Here is a 21,397-nt window from a genome sequence, read left to right on the forward strand (position 1 = left end):
ATGGGGCTATTCAATGTGACTCACCCTGCTTCCTTCCTCCTAACTGGAATTCCTGGTCTGGAGAGCCTTCACCCCTGGCTGGCCGGGCCCCTCTGTGTGATGTATGCTGTGGCCCTTGGGGGAAACACTCTGATCCTGCAGGCTGTGCAAGTGGAACCCACCCTCCACTTTCTGTCCATGCTGTCTTTTAGCGACACGGCCATGTCGATGGCCACACTGCCCACTGTGCTCAGAACCTTTTGCTTGGATGCCCGCAGAATCGCCTTTGATGCCTGCCTAATCCAGATGTTCCTCATTCTTTCTTTCTCCATGATGGAGTCGGGTATTCTGTTGGCCATGAGCTTTGACCGCTATGTGGCCATTTGTGATCCCTTACGCTATGCCACTGTGCTCACCAATGAATTCATTGCTGGGATGGGACTGACTGTGACCGCTCGAAGCTTCATCACACTCTTCCCTCTGCCCTTCCTCATCAAGAGGCTGCCTGTCTGCAGATCCAGTGTTCTTTCCCACTCCTATTGCTTACACCCAGATATGATGAAGCTTTCCTGTGCTGATATCACCATCAACAGCATCTATGGGCTCTTTGTTCTTGCGTCCACCTTTGGCATGGACCTGCTTTTTATCTTCCTCTCTTATGTGTTCATTCTGTGTTCCGTTATGGCCATTGCTTCCCATGAGGAACGCCTCAAAGCTCTCAACACATGTGTGTCACATATCCTGGCTGTACTTGCATTTTATGTGCCAATGATAGGGGTCTCTATAGTCCACCGATTTGGGAAGCAGGTCCCACGATATGTACATGTCCTCATGTCCAATGTCTACCTCTTTGTGCCTCCTGTGCTCAACCCTCTCATTTACAGTGCCAAAACAAAGGAAATCCGCCGTGCCATCTTCAGTCTCAAAATGTGACTGTCACATCTTGCCTTAAGATCTCATGCTTACAGTCCCCACTAGTTCTTGTGATGATGTCATCAATATGATCACCACTTTCAGCATAGGCATCATCATCATTATTAAGAAAGATAAATAGATGAGGGGAAAGTTATGAGGCTAGAAACGGAGACACAAAACTTCAAACACAAAATAAGGTATTACAAATCCATATTTAAATCAACTTCCATTGCTGTCTTCAGTAAGGTAAATATTGGAAACAGCTTGGTAATTAGGTGAAGATTTTCAGATATATTCTAGAAATTATTTTCTAATGATGAATTTTCCTATTGTAATAATTAATTTCGCCAGTACTTAAATGTGCCATGTTTTAGTCTAAATTCATTTTTAACTTTTATATTTACTTATTTTTATTTTATCTGTATGAGTGTTATGTCTGCATGTATGTAAGTGCAACTGTGTCATGCAGTGTCCACAGAGGACAGAAGACATTGGATATCCTGGAACTGGCGTTATGGACTGTTGTTAGCCACCATGTGGGTGCTAGGACTCAAACCCAGGTCTTCAGCAAGAGCAGCCAGTGCTCTTAACCTCTGAGCCATCTTTCCAGTCCCTACTCTAAATTATGTGCATTATCTCACTTAATCTTCATGCTTATCACATGAGGCAGAGAAAATTAGCTGCCCAGACTTGCATAGATAATATTTTAGGTGAAATTTGATGTCTGCTTCCCATATTACTGAGGTAGCCAATGATGCAAATGTTGATTCATTATCTGCTCTGCACTGTTATCCTGGTCTTTCCAACCCACCACTCTCACATATTCATGAGCTACTTTAACATCACAAAGTGACTTCTGCTGTACTCTCAGAATTCACTACAAAAACGAATGAACAAGGCCCAGGAAAAGTGACAGTTGCTGACATTTAGAGAACTTTCCAGTTCTTCCTACTTATTTTATCTTCAGTCCATTCATCTTTTTCCAAGAAAGACCTGCTCAACATGTAATACGTTTGAGCATAAGCCATCTAGCTCCTTCCAGACAGCTGTGCAGAGCATTTGCTCCAACCTACATTTAGATCTCTTGGAAACAAACAGCTTATAAAGTCAAGAGCTATTTTATGAATTTTCATTTTCCTGATCTCAAGCCACAAATCAAGAATTATTGCCAAGGAACTGCTCTCTGGAGAGGAAGAAGGCTGTCACACAAGCAGCCACTGGACATAAATGCCAAAAACCAGGATACTGTTTCACAGTTTGCTTACACTAGGGGTCTGTGGGCGTAGTGTTCTGTTCATGTTTATAAAAGATTCTGACCTTTTCTTTCATTATATATGGGAGGATGTATTCATCAAATAGATGTAAGAAAATGAATGAAATAAATTAACAATTGAGCAAATATTTAATTTACTGATTTGATTTGAGGATATGTAATTCACATATCAGCTCACAGCACTTTAACATTTGCCATTTCATTGTAATTTGCATATGCATCCAATGCTCTTCAAAGGTAAGGTTAAGACTTCCTAGAAATCTCTAAAGGTATGATTCATTCACCCAAACACTGGTGCATGGCAAGCTTCCAGGATGAGGAGGTAACAATCAATGGAATGACAAAAGGTGGAGCTGGGTACCGGACAGCCTCAGTCTTCTGTCCTTTGTGTCCAGCAGTCTTGCTCTAGACGTTCTCCCTAGGGTATTGCTCAGCCTTCATTCCTCGTAGCAGAAATAGTAATTATCATTCTTTATTCAATACCAGCTCTACAACAATGTGGAAAGTTTTCAAGGAGGTGATTCTGGTGGCAAAGTACAATACTTCTCAGCTTCGAGCTTTTATTTTAAGGAATGTAACAGCTCATTCATTTATTTATCCACTTAACGATGCCTATCAGGACTTACCATGTACCAAATGTGGTACTAGGTGAGTGACTACATGATTTAGTCATTGGAGATCGGGGGGAGCGAATCTACCTGAAAATTGATGGGAGGAATGTGGCCCGTCAACATCACCAATTATTTCTTTTACTGTCTGCACACTCCTTTTTCTTCTTTTCTTTTTTATTATCACGTATTAATTGCTTTTAGAAGTGGCGTTCAGTGTGATATTTCAATACATGCATACAGAATGCCTTGATCAAATCCTGTCTTTCTTTACTCGGCCTCCCTTTCCCAACCTCTACAATCACTGGTCTATATCCAGGTCAACTTCTCAAAGTGTGCCTAAGAGAAGAACGTCTGATATTTGTTTTTCATGTTGAGTGCCTGTATTATGATGGAAAGGCATCACTGATGGACATGTGGTAAATGTTCATGTGAGGTGTGTGAGGGCACACAAAGACTGAGTACAAGGCTCTATATTTAAGATAAATACAAGCTAGGAGAAACAAGATTTCTGGTGCTGGGAACTAAACCCAGAGCCTGAGGCATGCTAGGCAAGCACTCTAACACTGAGCTATTATCCCCAGTTCTTTATTGGTCTTAATAGCCAAACCTATGATCTTTGAGACAAATTCTCCTATAAATGTTGAGCAGTTTAGAGCCTAATATATGGGCAAGTGATTTTTTTCTGTATTGGACACAATACTATGAAAACCAAAACCATCCCATGACCTTAAGAAAAGCCAAATTTTGAAAATGTAGAAAGGTAAGTGAAATAAATCTGAAATTCCTACGGAGGAGATATAGTCAAAAACCCCTATGTAAGTGAGATATAGCTACTAAACTTGAAGTGTTTATGCAACAGTTATTCAACAAGAAGGGAGATTTGTTACTATGTTCAATAGGAAACACAGCTCAGTGTTTAGAATCCAAATGTCCAAAAGAACATTTACAGTGCAGTATGTAATACTGAGGCCAACTGGGGACAGGAGGCTGACCATCCTGACCCTCCTCATCTTTCGGCTCAACACTGCCACTGGGCAGCATGTCTACCTCATTGCGTGAGGTCAGATGAAGACTATCATTCACAACTATTTGCTGAGATAAAGGTCCAGTTGGCCACAGGCGATGACCCCTGGAATCCATCCAACTCCCTCATGTCTGAGATCGCTGACCTCACCTACAATGCCTTGGCCTTCTCAGAGATCATGAGCATAATCTGGAAGTGGCTCAATGATCCCGACAAAAACTGGAGGCACATGTACAAGCCATGACACTGATGGAGTACCTCACCAAGCCTGGATCTGAGCATATTTCACAGCAGTGTAAGAACATGTATGCTATGCAGATGCAGAAGGACTTCCAGGGTGTGCACTGTGACTGCAAGGACCAAGGCATGAAGGTGCAGCCAATCAGCTGGTGACTTTGCTTTATGATGAAGTCCGGCTTTGGGAAGAGCTGCTGACGCACTCTGTGGGCTCTGGACCCCCGTCTGAGGGGGTACGCGGCCTGGCCCCAGAACAGCCGGCCAGAGAAACTGCAGCTCCAGCTGCTCTGGCCAAGAGCAAGGAGGAGCCTGATCAGCCCAGGTCCTGCAGCCGGGAGGATGGTGTTTAGCTCTAACTGGCCCTTAGTTTGAACTGAGGCGAGCATAAGGAAGGGTAGATTTGTCCTGGGGATGACCTGAGTCTGCAGATGGTCATAGACGAGAGCCAGGGGGAGGCTGAGAGCTAGGAGTTGCCTCTCAGGGAACTTGCTGACATCTTTACAGCCCCAGCCCCTCCACAGATCCCATCAGTGGACTCCCAGTTTCTGATCCCTGGACCTTCTCAGACCCCTGGGAGATTCACCTGCCAAGCCCAGCACCAATGGCACTGCAGCAGTTGGGGGCTTTGGCACAGAGCCTGATGAGTTCTCAGACTTCCCCCAACCCCAGCCTGCCCTACTAACCCTTGGGAGCTGCACAAGGCAGTTGGAGTTGCTCACAGGAGAGTTGCCTGCCTACAGCCTGGGACCTTTGACTGGAGTGGGATTGGTGGGCTTCTGGTTGAGGCTGTAGGGAGTCCCCCACCTGCTGCCACCCCAACTTTCACTTCTCCAGCACAGAAAACTCCACAGTCATTCCTGGGGCCTAACGCAGCAACTCTTGTGGACCTGGACTCTCAGGGGAACTGGTCAGGCACCACACCACCAGGAGTCAAGGCTTCCAACCCATTCTTGCTGTGCTGGATAGCTTTAGTGTCAACTTGACACTCCTGGGTTGAGGGAGCCTCAATTGGGGAATTTCCTTCATTGGGTTGGCCTGTGGCCATGTTCATGGGGCACCTTCTTGATTGTTGAGTGATGTGGGAGGGCCCAGACTGCTGTGGGTGATGCCACCCCTGGACAGGTGTGCCTGTGTTGCATAAGAAAACAGGCCGAGCAGGGACCAAGGGAACAAGCCAGTAAGCAGCATTCTTCCATGGCCTGTGCTCCAGCTCCTGCCCCCAGGTTCCTACCCTGAGTTCCTACCTTGGGCTCCCGGATGAACTGTGACCTGGGAGATGTAAGCTAAATAAACCCTTTCCTCCCCAAGGTGGTATGGGTCAGAGTATTTTGTCACTGCAATGAAGAAATAAACGAGGACACCTGCCAAGTGGAACTCTGAGCACTGGCCCCTTGATCACCAATTCTTTCCAACAACTATCCCCTGTGATGCTCATCCTGAACCAGTTCTGTCTCAGTCCTGTGCCCCCAGCCCCTTGAGGGCCACCCACCTACCTCTCTCTACTAAATGGAGATCTTGGTCTGCACCCACGATGCCTACGATGCCTGGAACCCTCAGCCCCCAGCACTACCTCCCCCCTATAATCCAGGGCTGTAGCAGAGAGGCTAAGTCTGGCAGGCTTCCCCAATTTCTGCTCCCTGGGAGAGCAGCGTTGTGAGTGTGGTGAAATGGGGAATTCCCTTCTGGGACCCACTCACACTCTGCCCTCTTCCCAAGTCCCCAGCCCACCTTCCACCACGAGAAACTGGATATGGGACATGGGGAGGGGAGCCAGCCACAGAAGAATCCTTTTCTGTGGCATTAGAAGGAGGACGGACAGCTGGGGTTTCCCCACCCATTCCACCCCCTTCCAAACTTCCGACAACCCCCATCAGTGTTTGAGCCTCCTTGTTACCTTTGTATCCCTTGCTGAATCCTTCCTGATGATCTGGGCAACTTTAGGAATAAACGGCAATTCTCACCAGTGTGGCTCCCCCCACCCCCCGCAAAAAAAACAGTTTTACAAATAACATAAAGGGAGCTGGAGAGATGGCTTAGCGGTTGAGAGTACTCGCTGCAGAAGACCCGGGTTCGAGTCACAGCATCCACATGTAGGTAACTCCAGTTCCAAGCCTCCAGTTCTGGCTTCCATGGACATTGCACCACGTGGGTGCACGGGTGCATTTATATACATGCAGGCAATACAGTCATACACATAAAATAAAAATAATAATTTAAATTTAAAAACATGAAGCAACATTTCTGATTGTAAAGAAAAGTTGTTGAAAATAAACCAGGTTTAATTTGGACAAGTTTTCTTTATTTTTAAACAGATTTATTTTTAAAATAACGAAACTTTTCTCTCCATACAAAAATAGTAATAGGTTGAAAATTTATCATTTACTTAGAAGTAGATACACTATGTGAAATATTTATTTTACTGATTTGAAAGTACATAGTTTATCTCAGAAAGAAAAAGTTGTTTTTCAAAAGTCTCTTATTTCTGGAGTTGGTTCATATTTATTAGGTAGCTGCAAACCAGAGTGTGTACACATTTACATGAATGACGGAATTATTCTTCACTGTGATGCGAGTGCTCACTTCCCATGTTTGCGCTCTGTGACACCTAAGTTGTAGCGCTGAAATCGTTTCAAATTATTTATTTATTTCAATTATTTTACTTATCATGTGTGTAAGCGCAAGCACACATATCATCCGCACATGTAAGGAGGTCAAAGGACCCCTCTCAGGAGACTGCTCTCTCCTGCCATCTTGTGGGAACACAGGATCAAACCCAAGAAATCCAGTGTACCTGCCAACACCTCTGTCACCGAACCATTTCATTTCACTGGCTCTAAATTTCTTTTTTGTAAAAGCCTGAAAACATTCATTTGTGTGGGAAATAATAACAGGGTGGTGGCAAATAGGGGAGGGGAGCTAAATGCAATAAAAATATATTGTATGAAAATCTCAACTTTATTTTTAAATTTTCTGAAGAATACTGAACTAAGCAATGTACTTTCTATTTTCAGATACAGATAGTAAAATGTTGGCATATATGCATATATATATATATGGGGGGAGTTGAGAGAGGGAATTCTCATCAATGTGAGGACCATGGGTTCAACTTTGTCTTTAGTGATTTACTTTCATGTGTGCACATATCTGTGTATAGAATTGCCCTGTTTCCCTTTTTGTCTCCAAATATGAATAATGATAGTTTTCACAGTGACTCAGAAGACTCATGGAAGAAAAGTTTTTCCAGTGGCAGGGTAGTATGTTTAGAGTAGCAAGTTGTAGTTGGGCTATATCTTGTAAGTAATGTAGACTCCCAAATATAGGTCCATGTCTAGAAAAGATTTAAACACTCCACAGACTAGCCTTATACACTTAAACATTAGCATTAACAAAATCTAACCTATGCAATGCTTCAGAAAACTCATCCCTGATCAGAATTTAGGGCCTTATAACACCTTATGTAACCTCCGGCTAATCTCCTTTGTCTTGATGGAATAGATGATGGGGTTGAACATTGGAGGCATGAAGATATAGACCAGGGATGTGAACTTATGTACATACTCTGGGGCATGCTTCACACATTGGTGGACCATTGACACACTAATCATGGGCACATAGAAGATGAGCACAGCACAGATATGGGGCACACATGTGTTAAGTGTCTTAAGCCTCTCCTCTCTGGAGGCAATGGCCAGCCCAGAGTCAAAGAATGAGCACATAGGAGAGAAGGATAAGCCCTGAATATACACCAAAGGCAGAGACAATAATGAAAAGTGCATACATGCTGTAGATGGTGGTATCTCCACAGGGCAGGCAGATCAGGTCTGGGTATAAGCAGTAGGAATGGGTCAGAACATTCACTTTGCAAAAAGGCAGCCTCTTCAGGAGGAAAGGAAGTGGGAACACCACGCAGAAGCTGCAGATGATGGATATGCCCAAATGGGCCACGAGAGCATCAGTGAGCACTGAGGAATACTGCAAAGGGTCACAGATGGCCACGTCGCGGTCAAAACTCATAGCCAGTAGGATTCCAGACTTTGTCCAGGAGAAAAAATGGATGAAGAACATCTGGGCCAGGCAAGCATCAAAGACAGTCTCTGGGACATGAAAACACATGGAAACTAGCACAGTGGACAGTGTGGAAAAGGACACCCCCAGGCCATTGATGGATAGTAAAGACAGAAAGTAGTACATGGGCTTGTGCAAGCTCTGTTCCTCGTTTATGATGAAGAGAATCAGGGTGTTGCCTACAATGGTGATAACATGAAGGAGCAGCAGGAGGACAGTCAGCCAGTGCTCCAGACTCTCCATCTCGGGGAAGCCAGTTAGTATGAAGCTGCTGGTACCTGAGGTGTTAGTTGGGAAGCTCTTCATGAGGGTTGGTGATTGGCTAGGTTAGAGAAATACACCAGAGTAAAGTGAGGTTGGGCAGTGGAAAAGGGGAAGAGCAGTCATAAGAGTCTCAGGATAGAAAGGAAATGATGCTTAGATTCCTACACCCAAGACCACAGATCGATCTGGAAAGACCAGATTGTATTTCAGACCTGCTGACTGGCAGCGTCCCCAGCTGTGTCATGGGCTCTTCCTCGTTCCCCACAGAGCTCCTCGGCTACCTTTCTGACAGTATCCCTTACTGTCCTTATTGTTCTTGTGCCACATTTTATGAAATTTAAATCTCTTTGTGATGACAGAAATAATTTTCCCTTCATTTCCTCTGGTTCTTAATCATCAACTTCAATAAGTGTGGGATGATAAATCATCAAAGAAGTCGATTGGTAGCAATCTCCACTTGTGATTTATTCTCTTCCCTGCAAGTACGGACACTTTCTGACTAGTCTAAGCTGCCACTCTTCTTCCTTCTGCACTCAAGTCCCATCCCAGTTCCTCATCTTCTTCTTGCTCTAGCCCCTCTTAGTTCAACAATCTCTCTCCCTCCACTTCTGACTGCTTTTTGGCTTTGCTTAGATCAAATGTTCTCAAGTTGCACCGTATGTTAGAATGACTTGAGGGACTTAAAAAAAGATGTTACTCAGGCCACACACATAGCAATTAAATCTGAAACTCTGAAGGAAAGACCTGGGGATCCACATTTCTGTTTCTTGGTGTTCCAGGCACTTCCAATAGACAGTTAAGCTTGAGAATCAGTTTACACTGTTCCTCTCTACATCCACATATGTTTTGCCCACCAATAACTTCTTCACCACTGAAGTTCAACTTCTAAGAGCTATAATCATGGAATACAAATAGTTATTGATTATTCTTCTGTATCTCTCTAGTAATCACCCATTTCTCTCTTTCCCTTCACAACTGCTGTTTTTAAAATTATTTTTCTTATAATTTCCTCCTAAGTTCTCTTCTGTAGCATTAATAATCCTAAATTTATGGCTGCAGTCAGGGCTCTCGATCCAGCCACTGATCTGTGCATCAATTACAAATCAATTGGAATAATTGTTGGTATGGTAGACGTGGCATAGCAAAGTTTATCTTTTTGCCTGTCACCATACTTGCTATATTTTTATATTTGCCACCTTGTTAAATTCCTTGTCCATCTATGCATATGTTCAAGTAGAAAAATCTAGAAGATATCCTTGACCCGCTCTCACCCTCTCCTGTTCACAGATCTAACTTAGCAACTGTTGGTTTTCTAATATACACCTAGCTTTCCTTCTCATTTCTCTTCTCCATTTTAATCCACTGGCAAACTATCCCTTGGAATCCTAAAGAATGATGACAGACTTTTAAGGAGCACTAGCTTAGTACCTTTCCACCCTCTAGTCCATGTTACACAAAGAAATGATATTACACTCCTACTGAAAATCTTTCAGGAGTGGGTGGTAGAGAAAATAGCAATCCACGAGGGGTAGTGTTTATCAATATTATATAGAAATGAAATGAATTTCAGAAAAGAAATTCCTGTTCAAACTCTCTGCAATAAAACTTTGCAGTACTTTCTCCAACTCTAATATAAGTAAATTGGTTTTACCTCTCAGTACTCCCTAGAAATATACCAAACTTACATGTATCATCAGAAATTTACCTCCCTACCCAAGGGCAATTAATAGGCAGGAGGAGATGAACATATTATAGTAACAATACATTTTACAATGAAGTGATATCTGTCATATTTAGTTTTGGATAATCTTAATAAAAGAAACAAAGCTGTAGTTTGGCAAGCGTTAAACTAAACCTAATGTATTCATGTCTCATTTTTAACAAACAATTCACTTCTGAGACAACTTAACTACATGGCAAAATATAGGCAATAGAATCAAATACTTATAAGTTGTATCCATTATTATTTTAGGAAAGAATATACACATTTAATTTCTTACTATTAGGTGGACCAAAGCATAAGAAAATACAAATAAACAAATAATTCAGGGGAAACTCCCAATGATGCCTTTCTTTAAAATACACACATGAATGCAAATACTGTATGCAATAAATAATAATAATAATAATTGTCCTAAGAATTAGTTCTCAGTTTCTTGTATATATTATTAATCCAATATCTGCTTCTCTGGATGAAATACTTAGATTGCATAAAGTGCTAACACTGTGTTCATGAAAGAAAGTTTTTATAGGCAAGTTTAAAAAAAAAGAAAATCAGTATTTTTCTCTACTATTTATTTATTTAGGCTTTTTTTTGTTCTGCTTTGGTTTTTGTTTTGAGACAGGCCTAGCTGGCCTTGAACTCATGGGATTCCTCCTGCCACAGCCTCCAGAGTGTTGAGATTTCTTGTTTCTTCCCTTACATTTTTTTTGCAATTTTATTTTTTTAAGAATTTCTTCATGAGCACTGTATTTCTATCATTTCTGCTTTTTCCTCTTCTCCTTCCAACACTCTCATTGCTCCCCTCGGTGAAAAAATTAGTAGGCGCTCAGACCCTTAACATGGCATATGGCCACAGCACCAACACTGGTAACTAGGAATTTGCCATCTTCTGAGTATAATAATTATATGCTACTTACCATGCTAGTATATTTCTGCTATATCTCCGTACACATATTTTCTTATTGGTGTATATTCATTGCACATAGTGTTGGGCTTCATAAAGATAATTCTTTCAAATATATCATCTACTTTGACCATACTCAGCCCAGTCCCACTTTCTCCCCAGCCTAGTCCTGCTTTCTCCCTTAATCCCCTCTCTTACTGATCTCCTTGCTTCCCCTGGCCTCCCCTCTGATTTCTTATCACGTGAATAATATAAATGTCTTATGTTTCTGTAAAGAATTCTAGGTCTTGCAAATAAGAGACAATGTGACATTTGTCTTTTGCTTAACAGGATTATCTCCATTATACCTATTTTTCTGTAATGATAGAATTCCATCCTCTGTAGCTAAATAAACCTTCATTGCATGTATATGGCACTTTCTTTTATCCACTCATCTACTGAAAGACTCCTAAGCTGATTCTACAACTCAACTATAGCCTTACACATCATCATTTCTATCACTGGTAATTATAGTAACATATGTTTGGTTATTTGATTAGTAACTTTCTTTCTTAACAAATTATGAGCTCCTTAATTGTATTTCTTCTCATTTAAAAATTTTTGTGATGTAATTATTGATCTATTTAGTGCAGGAGGTGCACAGGGCACAGTGCCTGTGGAAGTCTGAGGACAACTTGCTGGAGTTCGTTCTCTCCTTTCAACATTTGGGTCCCAGGGATTGAACTCAGATCATCAGTCTTAGCGTAGGTGCCTTTACCTGCTGAGCTATCTCACTTACCCCATTGTTCTCCTTTTATCCTCAATGCTTATGCAAGTAACTTGGCATATAAAGCCTGAGACTACGACTCAAAGATTACATATTGTAGTTTTAATTCTTTATAAATTGATAAACTTTTAAAAATAAGATATTAATGCCTACACTTTAAGTATAAAATCATTGAAAGTAAAATAATTTCCCTAATACCTGAGTTTGAGCTCACATTTCCAATACACCAACTATAAATTTAACTTCCTAATTCTTTATTTTCACATTTATAGAGGAGAAAAATTAATACTGAGTAAAATACTTAAGGTGCACATTTTGGGTCACCAGTGCAAGACATGTACTAAATGAATTACACCCAAGAAAGACACAATGAAAATAAATCAGACTCAGAAAGGCAATGATCACATTTTCTTTCATTTGTGAAGTTTATATTTTACATAGATATAAATTATATATGTATATAGGACATTAAACTAGAAGTGAGTCAGAAAGAATGAGAATAACTGGATGGGGGAGGGGAGAGAAAAGGAGAAAGGAGAGGGGGGTTCATCAATACGTTTATGATATACTTCTATGCAAATATCTTTATGAAACTCATCTCTGTATACAATGAATATTCACCAACAAAAAAGTATTAATGAGAGCGTGAAATATTATATATACTTAGCTGAGCCTGTGGCACTAGGAACCAGAGCATGTTTTTCCTACAGCATTAAATAATATCACAAAATGCATAATGTCAAAAACTAGAGTGAGCACCTCTCTGAAAAAAACAGTGTCAACAAGCAGTAAAACAGTCCGCAGTACATCTGTCTATTGTCTATTTGTACATTGAATATATACCACCAGCAAACTGAAAATGGGAAAAATGAGAAAAAAGCTGTATTATCTCCTTTTATTCTCTGTTTAAAATCAAACGGAAAATAAACGTTATTTCTGTTGTACACTAGCATCTTCAAAAACATCATTTGTAAAGCAGAATGATGGAGAATAAAACTGTTTTCACAGGACCCAAACACAGTTCATGACTCATGCAGCTTTCTGGTGGTGCTCAGGAGGACACTTCAGTTTCACCGGCAAATTCAATGCTATAACTTCTTTAAAGTCTCAAAATATTAGCCTTTAAAACTAGACGTCATCAACCACGACATTGCATGGCCACAAATTCAAGTTCAGCAAAAAGAAAGTGACAAAAATTTCATCCTGTTGTCCTGTTGTCTCTAAGAACTTCCTTTCAGGCTCTCAAGAAATACTTGTGGAAAGAGTAGATGAACTTCTATTGTGCCCTAGTGTCCTGAGGTCTCTAGCCTAAACGAAGACCATCAGTGCTAAACATGCTAGGCTATAGAAGTGAATGAAGAGAGGGCAAGAACTGTCAGTGTTCTCACACTCACCGTCTCATTCACATGAATCTTGGAATTGGGTGTCTGTACTGGCTTGCTTCCTACTCCTCTGCTTACTAGATATTTTATCCTGAACAAATTGTGCATCTATTCTGCCCCTCAGTGACTACCTACGTTAACAGGAATGATAATTTTACCTACATCATAGGCTTGTTGATAAGATAAATGCATAATAAAATAACCTTTTCAACTTTAACTAGAACATAGGAAAAGTCATTGAAAAGTAGAGGAGATACTGGTCAAAAGGTATAAAGTTTCATTTGTATGCAATGACTAAGTCCTATAGATCTGTATAACATATAGATATAGCTATAACTGTATAGCTGCCTATAGCTAACAATACCCCTTGGAGACTTAAACTTTTCTAAGAGAAAAGATCTTTTAATCTCCTGGAGCTGAAGATACATCCCACGGCCTTTGCCATGCTAAGCAAGTTCTTTACCACTGATTCACATTACTAGGGTAGAACTCTAAATAATAAATTGATGGGAGGAACTCTTAGAGGTTCTAGTATGTTTATGAAGTGTATTGTGGTGGTGGTATCATGGCTGAAACAGCTTCAAACTCATTAAATTCTACAAATCAAATATACACTAACCACATCTCGATAGAATGTTTTTTTTCAAAAAAGAAAAATTTTAGCATTGTTTTGAATCTGAAAAAGTGAACATCACGGGTTTCAAAGGCCTTAACTACTTAGAGAAGATTAAAATATCTGCAAAAATCTGACATCTGGTATTAGTACTAACATCAATAATATCATACATAAAATGGTCTGCTACTTTATTTCAAATGACTTGTCTGTTATTTTGCTTTGACCATAGCTAGCACTGGCTTGAAGGTAATCCAAGATATGCAGGGAGGAAGTGTGGTGTGTTCCTGATGTGTACTGAACTCCATGAGCCCCAAGGGAAAAGGCTCCTAGACACCTCTGGGTAGAGTTTGGGGCTACCACAGTGCTTGCAAACATCTGGAAGGGAATGGCTATAGCAAAAAAGACAAGAAAAGAGGTGTTCTTGGGAAACACCTCAGTGGAAACCAGCAGGAGTGGATGCTCAGATCTCTCTCTCTCTCTCTCTCTCTCTCTCTCCCTTAATTTATCATATCATTTCAGGCACAGTATATATGCATTATTCAAAATTTGAGAATACAGATTGTAGATAATTAGATATTACACTTGACCAAATCTCTCTAAAAAGAAATTGATAATAATAAAACTATTAATCAAAGGCTGGAGAGCTGGCCTAGGGGTTAAGAGTACTGATGCTCTTGTAGTTGACCCAGGTTCAGTTCCCAGCACCCATATGGCCTAACAGAGTTCCATAACTCCAGTTCCGGGGATCCAATGCTCTCTTCTGACCACTGTGGGCTCTGTATGCACATGGTACACTTATATGTACATAGGCAAATGTATTAGTCACTTTTCTGTTGCTGTGATAGAAACACTGACCCAAGCAATTTATAGAAGGAAGGGTTTATTTGACCTTATAGTTCCAGGGGAATTATAGTCCATCATGGCAGGGAGGCATGGTGACTGGAGGTGGCTGGAGCAGGAAAACTCTCACATCATCACGCAGGCACAGGCCGCAAGAGAACAATTGAGATCTGGCAAGGCTTAAGAACTCTCTAAGCTTCCTCCAGGATAGCCACACCTTCTAAATCCTCCCAAAACAGCACCATCATCCGAGGACAAAGTGTCCAAATACTTGGAGCCTATGGGGGACATTTTCATTCAAAGTACCACAGCAAAACACTCATACACATAAAATAAAAATAAATTAAATTTTCTTAAAACTTTAAAAAAATTTCTATTAATCCTCCTAAACACTTTTCTAGAGAAATATATAAATATTTAACAATAACATTATGTATTAGTGTTTTGATTCACTGTTTGATGTTAGTTATAGATGATAAAAGGAAAGATCAAATCCCATTCAGAGTTGTTTAGCTTTACTGTTGAGTTCTGGATAAAGAAATGTGTTAAATATCTCAATATTCAGGTTTATGACAAAGATGATATTAAAACTGGTGAATGAGAATGGTTTAAAAATAAAAGCTGTTTTCCTTTTGTTTTTAAAATAAAATGCATAAAAAACTAAGAAAATATACACAAAAATCCTGTTTTTTCTAAATATTTTATTTATTATTTTTATTTCATGTGTATGAGTGCATTCCCTGTATGTATGTAAGTGCACCCATGTCATTCAATGCCCATGGAGGCCAGCAGAGTGTATCCAATTCCCCAGAAACTGGATTTATGGGCAGTTCTTAGCAATCTTGAAAATGCATAAAAAACTAAGAAAATATACACAAAAATCCTGTTTTTTCTAAATATTTTATTTATTATTTTTATTTCATGTGTATGAGTGCATTCCCTGTATGTATGTAAGTGCACCCATGTCATTCAATGCCCATGGAGGCCAGCAGAGTGTATCCAATTCCCCAGAAACTGGATTTATGGGCAGTTCTTAGCAATCTTGTATGTGTTAGGATTTGAACTCATATTCCTTGGAAGAGCAGTCACTGCTCTTAAATACTGAGCCCTCTCTCCAGCTCCAGAAAACAACCCCTCAGCCTGCATTTTTTCCATTTCAATTAAATCTACTATTATATACATTAATCTCTCACTATTTTACTTATTAATATGCTAAAGTACATGAAAGATTTTTGAAAAGTGAGTAGTTGTACAAATTCTAGAATATATTTTGGTCAGGCCAGATAAGGTGGCACAGGCCTGAGAACCTAGCATCAGGAGGCTGAAACAGGAAAGTCATAACCTGAGACAGGTAAACAGACTCTGCATCGATCTCTGTCCTTATCTCTCTATATATAATAAGTGTATATCTATGTGAAACATGGATAAAAACTTGTCTATATTTTTTATTGTTTCCGTACATACAGCATTATTCTGGAATTTTCATCAAAGGATGTTTTGCTGACAATATATTTTTGTGTACTGTTCATCAAGTTGTAAATTGTATGGCTTTCCAACTTTCTGTATCTTTTAAGAAGTATAACATAAGAGTAGCAATTTGTTTCTCAACATTTGAGGTAAAAGTAAGAGAAAGAAATGTTACCGTGTCTTAGAAATGGGTGACAGTGCAACTGATTCTGTGAGTTCTACAATTAACACTTAGTTTGCCATACACTGGCATTTTATTATTTTCCCAAAGTGTAAATTTAATCAAGATGTACATTTTACATTTTAAAATTCTATAATCTTGAAATTATCAACTCAATAAAATAAACACTTGCATATATATATGTATATATATACTCATGTTTTATTTTCCATTTGATTGTGATTTTCTCGAATTTGGTCTGTTTTGAAAGCTTGTTAAATGATAAATACTCTATTATTAGCTTTGTTTTGATTCCCATTAATTTTCTTTTTAAAAGTATTTTCCACTTTTACTTATTTATTTTTATTTCATATGAGTGCTTTGCCTGCATATATGTAAATGCATATGTAAGCTAGAAGAGGCATCAGATTCCCTGGAACTAAATTAAGGATGGTTGTTAGCTACCATGTAGGTGCTGGGAACCGAACCTGGATCTTCTTAAAGAACAGCCAGAGCTCTTAACTGCTCAGCCATCTCTCCAGCCCCATTTTGTAATGATATATTATTTTTAGTATATTTTTTATTTTTTAGAAGAAGCATTTCATTACAGCTTTAACATACTCAGTAACAATTTCCAGAGCAAAGATATATCTCTTTCAAAAGTGGCTATAAAATTTTTAGGTTCAAGTACATCACAGAGCACTTATTCTTCCCTAACAAACCCCCTCACAAGAGTTGTGAGATCTTACTGCTCTAATTTTTCCTTTATGCCCTCAAAACACTCTCCCAAGTCTTGAAATACTATGAACTTAGACAAAACAAATCAGTCTGTATATTTCATGGGTATTGCTACACAGAGTACCTGATTTATTATTTCCTTTATTGTTGGCCACTAACCTGTATATTATAAAGTTTATAATTTTTCAATATTAAAAGTTAGATGTTTTGGTACAATTTGTGTGGAATTGCATTTATCTCATTTTAAAGGCCAGGTGGATGGCATGTGATTGGCATGTATACCTTGTGGTGTGTGTGTGTGTGTGTGTGTGTGTGTGTGTGTGTGTGCGCGCAATTTAAACTAGTATAGCTTCGAATTAATTTGGGGGAAATTAGTGCCCATTGTACCAGTTTTAAAGACAGCAGGTAATTTCATGGGTGGCGAGTCACTTTTTAACAGTGATAGGAGCACACTGTGACAAAGTGAAGTACTGATGATATGTATTTCCAAGTTTAGAAATAGAGCCAATGTTTTTTCTAAATTATGGCCTTTTAACCTTGCCAAAAACTCTTTTGTTTCATTTTGTTTTATTTGACTCCTCCCAAGAATTGAAACTGACTTGTGTTATATAAAAGCAAAACATGCTATCACCGAAATCTGATGACAGGAATCCAAATGGTCTTCAAAAGGCAAATTTGTGAGGGTGGAAGAGATGGCTCGGTAGTTAAGACCATTGTGGCTCTTGCAGAGGACCCAGATTAGGTTCTCAGCACCCACATGGCAACAAAAAGTCCTCAGTAACGCCTGTACCAGGGGAGCCAATGCTTTCTTCTGGCCTCTGTGGGCATTACATGCATGCGGTGCACTTACATACATGCAGGCAAAAGTCATACACAGAAAATTAAAAACTAAAATTTTAATTTAAAAAATGCAAATTTGTGGAAGTGGGGGAAACACAGAGACCTTTACAGCAGTCTCCTGCTCAAAACTTGGTCCCTAGAAGGATTTTGCAAAGTCTGCGGCGAATCTCCTTGGTTTTGATGGAATAGATGACAGGGTTGAGCATTGGAGGCACAAACAGATAAACTACTGACAGGAGTGTGTGCACATACTGTGGAGCATCCCTCCCATAGCGAGCAGCCATGGACACCCCTACCATGGGCACATAGAAGATGAGCACAGCACACAGGTGTGACACACACGTGTTCAGGGTTTTCAGCCGTTCCTCCCCGGAGGCAATAGAAAGTACAGAACGAAGTATGAGCGCATAAGAGAGGAGAATGAGTGCGGAATCCAGGCCGAAGGTAGAGATGACGATGAATAGACCAAAGATATTATTAATGGCAATGTCACCACAGGGCAGGCGAATCAGATCTGGATGGAGGCAGTAGGCGTGGGACAGCACATTAGCTTTGCAGAAAGGTAACCTCTTCAGGAGGAGAGGTAGTGGGAAAACCATGCAGAAACTGCGGAGGAAAACAGACACGCCCATCCACACCACGCGAGCATCAGTGAGCACCGCGGCATAGCGCAGGGGGTTACAGATGGCCACATAGCGATCAAAGCTCATGGCCAGCAGAATCCCAGACTCCATGAAGGAAAAAAGATGGATGAAGAACATTTGGGACATGCAAGAATTGAAACCGATTTGTCTTATGTGAAAGCAAAACACAGCCAGTACCGTGGGCAGCGTGGAGAAAGACACACCCAGGTCATTCACTGACAGCACAGACAGGAAGTAGTACATAGGCTGGTGCAAACTCTGCTCCTCCTTGATGATGAAAAGGATGAAGGCATTGCCCACAATGGAGACAGTGTAGAGGGCACCGAGGAGCAGGAACAGCCAGTGCTGGGAGGTCTCCTGCCCGGGGAGGCCTGTCAAGGTGAAGGGAGGCAACCCAGAGCTGTTGTGAGATTCACCTCCCATTCTGGGACTCCTGATTTACAGCTTCAGCTTATCCTGTAAAGAATAGAAATGTATAGCTCATGCATGGCTTTCTCCAATGGAATCTGATTCTTCATCTACCACCCAGTACCTCATTTTAGAGCACCAGTCACAGTCAGCCTCATCACTGCCTCCCTCAACCTTGCCCCCAAATTTTTGAAATCTTTGAGTTGTCTGTATGAATTCATCTGGGAAGACAAACATTTTTCCCTCCTTTTATATTTTATCTATAATTACTTTTATTTTTAATGTAAGAGTGGGAGCTTCCTCCTGGACTCAGTTTTACAGGTTATTAATTGTTTGGTGAGACCAGTAGGGATACTTATTATCTAATTTGATTTCAAGTCTTCAATGGTCATCTGATCAAAAGGAAACATATTCTTCATTTTCCCAAGCTGCTACTCACAGACCTGGATCCTGATCTTTGATTCGGACTCCAGCTCAGCACAATTTTTCACATCTGCCTTTTCCTCAGCATCCACCAAGACAGTATATTTTTCCTCTGGCACTGAAATTGTCAGGGCATTAAACTTCTTTTCAAATCATCCAGCAAGCCTGCCTTGCCCATGTTGGCCTTGTATAAGTCCAGTTGATCATTGGTGGTTTCTTAGAACGGTCAACCTGGAGTTGACAGTTCTGTGCCAAGACTTTATCGAGTTTGCAACAGTCTTTTGTTTTTGTTTTTGTTTTACTTCAGGGAATCATCGCCCCCCAAATTACCCAATCAGTAGGTTTTAGAGCAAGTTAATGCCCAGTCATCTTAGGATCCTTAGGTGCACAGCAAGTCCCTCCTTTTCTTTACCCTTTTTTCTTGCTTTTAAAGCTGTATTCTCTTCTCTTTATCAATATATCAGTATCAGTGTTTTCACAGCCTAAGATAAAACTCCCTTGATGTTTACTTGTTCAATCACTATGCCCCATTTTGACACAAAACACTTAATAGATCACAACTTTTTCCTACTTCTAAAGTCATGTTACTGAGCTTGCACTGTCCAGCATCCAGGCTCCCTAGCCTTACTGAGTCTCCTATTTCTTCCCTCCATTCACACAGGTGGAGATAAATGACCAGAAAATCACATGTCCAGTCAGGGAGTGATGGTTCATAAGTGTTTTAGCCCTTCAGAGGCTGAGGCTGGGGAACTGTGAGTTCTAGGCTGCAAAAGATTCCCTGTCTTTGAAAAAAAAAAAGTCCATTCACAGAAATAATTTCTCAGGCGTCCTCCAAGTTGTGCCAAATATGAAAGTGGACGTCCATGCTTCCTTCTAACCTCTTTCTCATTCTTCTGCCATTCATCTCATGGAATCGTTTTTCTCTCTGAATAATTTGGTTTGCCAAAAATAGTTGATTAACAATTTCATAATCAAGTTCTGCTTAGTACCTGAAAGCCATGAAAATGATTATCATTTATCTAAACCACAAATGTCTTTCACCAATGTTCTCTTTTGAAAGATATCATGATTGTGCCCAAGACTGAGACTCAAACCCTCCCAGAATTCCTGGATGCCCTCTGTTCTTTCGTATACTACATTACTACATTACTGATCCCGTGTGCCTCTGCCAGCACCTGTCGCTGCAGCCCCCACCTCAGACCCAAGACAATGCATGGCCATTCCATTGCCTCTAGATGAGTCTTTTGCATTTGTATAATTCCACTCTAATCTGAAAGAAAATATATTCAAAAGAATATATGAAAATCCATTTCTTCTGAGTTAAAAATCGTACATGATCCATCATTACATAACTAAATTCAAGCTTATTCACCTACAAATAAAGTCTTCTATATCAGTGTTTGGTATTTCTAGCAGCAGCACTCAAAATTCTGTTCCTAGTTTCTCCAAGTGCCCAGTGGGTTTGCTGTTGTCCAAATTTCCCTGCACCTCACAGGTTCCCAGTGGCTTCCCTGATTACATGAACAGAACCGTCCAAATCATTTTCCAGAGTGAACTGAGCACACGGGCAAGCAGTATGTGATTTTCCAAATATGGAACCTAGTTTTTTTAATGAGAACTAACTAAAAGTAGAAGAAGAACTAATAGGGAAGGGAAAGGAGAACTAAAGGAGGAGAAGGAGGGAAGGTTTAGAGAGAGTGGACAGAAAAAGAGCACAAGAGCTGTATATTAGGGTAAAACATTGATAAACCCATTAATCTGTATAACAAATCAGAAGTAATTATAAAAACATTTTAAAACTTCCCATCAACCAAGGGAACTTGATTTATTAAGATAAGCAGGGGCAACTTCCCCCTTTCCCTCGTAGTTTGTGACCACCCTTCTGGACGCCCTTTAATCCAGCATTGTGAATCTTAACGTCTCTGCAGCTCTCTGACCAGGACCAAGAACTCACACCTACCTTGTTCACGATTTCACTCCCTGCTGAGCTGTTCTCACTGCAGGACCAAGAGAGGTACCTAGGAAATCACTTGTGCTCTCAGGTTTTCATTCCCATGTTGTAAGTTGGAAAGGCTGTACATTTACCTAAAAACGTAGTGAAAAGCCAAAATTGAACAC

General features: G+C 40.4%; 3 protein-coding genes and 1 pseudogene across 3 annotated transcripts; 2 read left to right on the forward strand and 2 right to left on the reverse strand.

Annotated features, from left to right (window-relative positions):
- On the forward strand, positions 1–912 carry LOC103732110 (olfactory receptor 51I2). The gene has a single exon (XM_008830623.1). The coding sequence runs from the start codon at positions 1–3 to the stop codon at positions 910–912; it is 912 nt and encodes a 303-aa protein (XP_008828845.1).
- Positions 913–3,843: 2,931 nt separating this feature from the next.
- Positions 3,844–4,680, forward strand: LOC103732111 (annotated as a pseudogene).
- A 2,802-nt stretch (positions 4,681–7,482) lies between these two features.
- Positions 7,483–8,410, reverse strand: LOC103732069 (olfactory receptor 51I2-like). The gene is given in 2 exon segments (XM_029562281.1): positions 7,483–7,740; positions 7,742–8,410. Coding segments are annotated over 2 exon segments (927 nt in total).
- A 9,516-nt stretch (positions 8,411–17,926) lies between these two features.
- LOC103732070 (olfactory receptor 51I1-like) lies at positions 17,927–18,871 on the reverse strand. Its single transcript, XM_008830592.1, has one exon. The coding sequence runs from the start codon at positions 18,869–18,871 to the stop codon at positions 17,927–17,929; it is 945 nt and encodes a 314-aa protein (XP_008828814.1).
- Positions 18,872–21,397: the final 2,526 nt, after the last annotated feature.

Source organism: Nannospalax galili, unplaced genomic scaffold, assembly GCF_000622305.1.
Source record: "Nannospalax galili isolate Female #2095 unplaced genomic scaffold, S.galili_v1.0 scaffold635, whole genome shotgun sequence".
Taxonomy (NCBI): Eukaryota; Metazoa; Chordata; class Mammalia; order Rodentia; family Spalacidae; genus Nannospalax; species Nannospalax galili.

What these genes read in the sequence shown, in the direction of transcription:
- LOC103732110 (XM_008830623.1), top strand. Translation starts at nt 1, where the DNA reads ATGGGGCTATTCAATGTGACTCACCCTGCTTCCTTCCTCCTAACTGGA.
- LOC103732070 (XM_008830592.1), bottom strand. Translation starts at nt 18,871, where the DNA reads ATGGGAGGTGAATCTCACAACAGCTCTGGGTTGCCTCCCTTCACCTTG.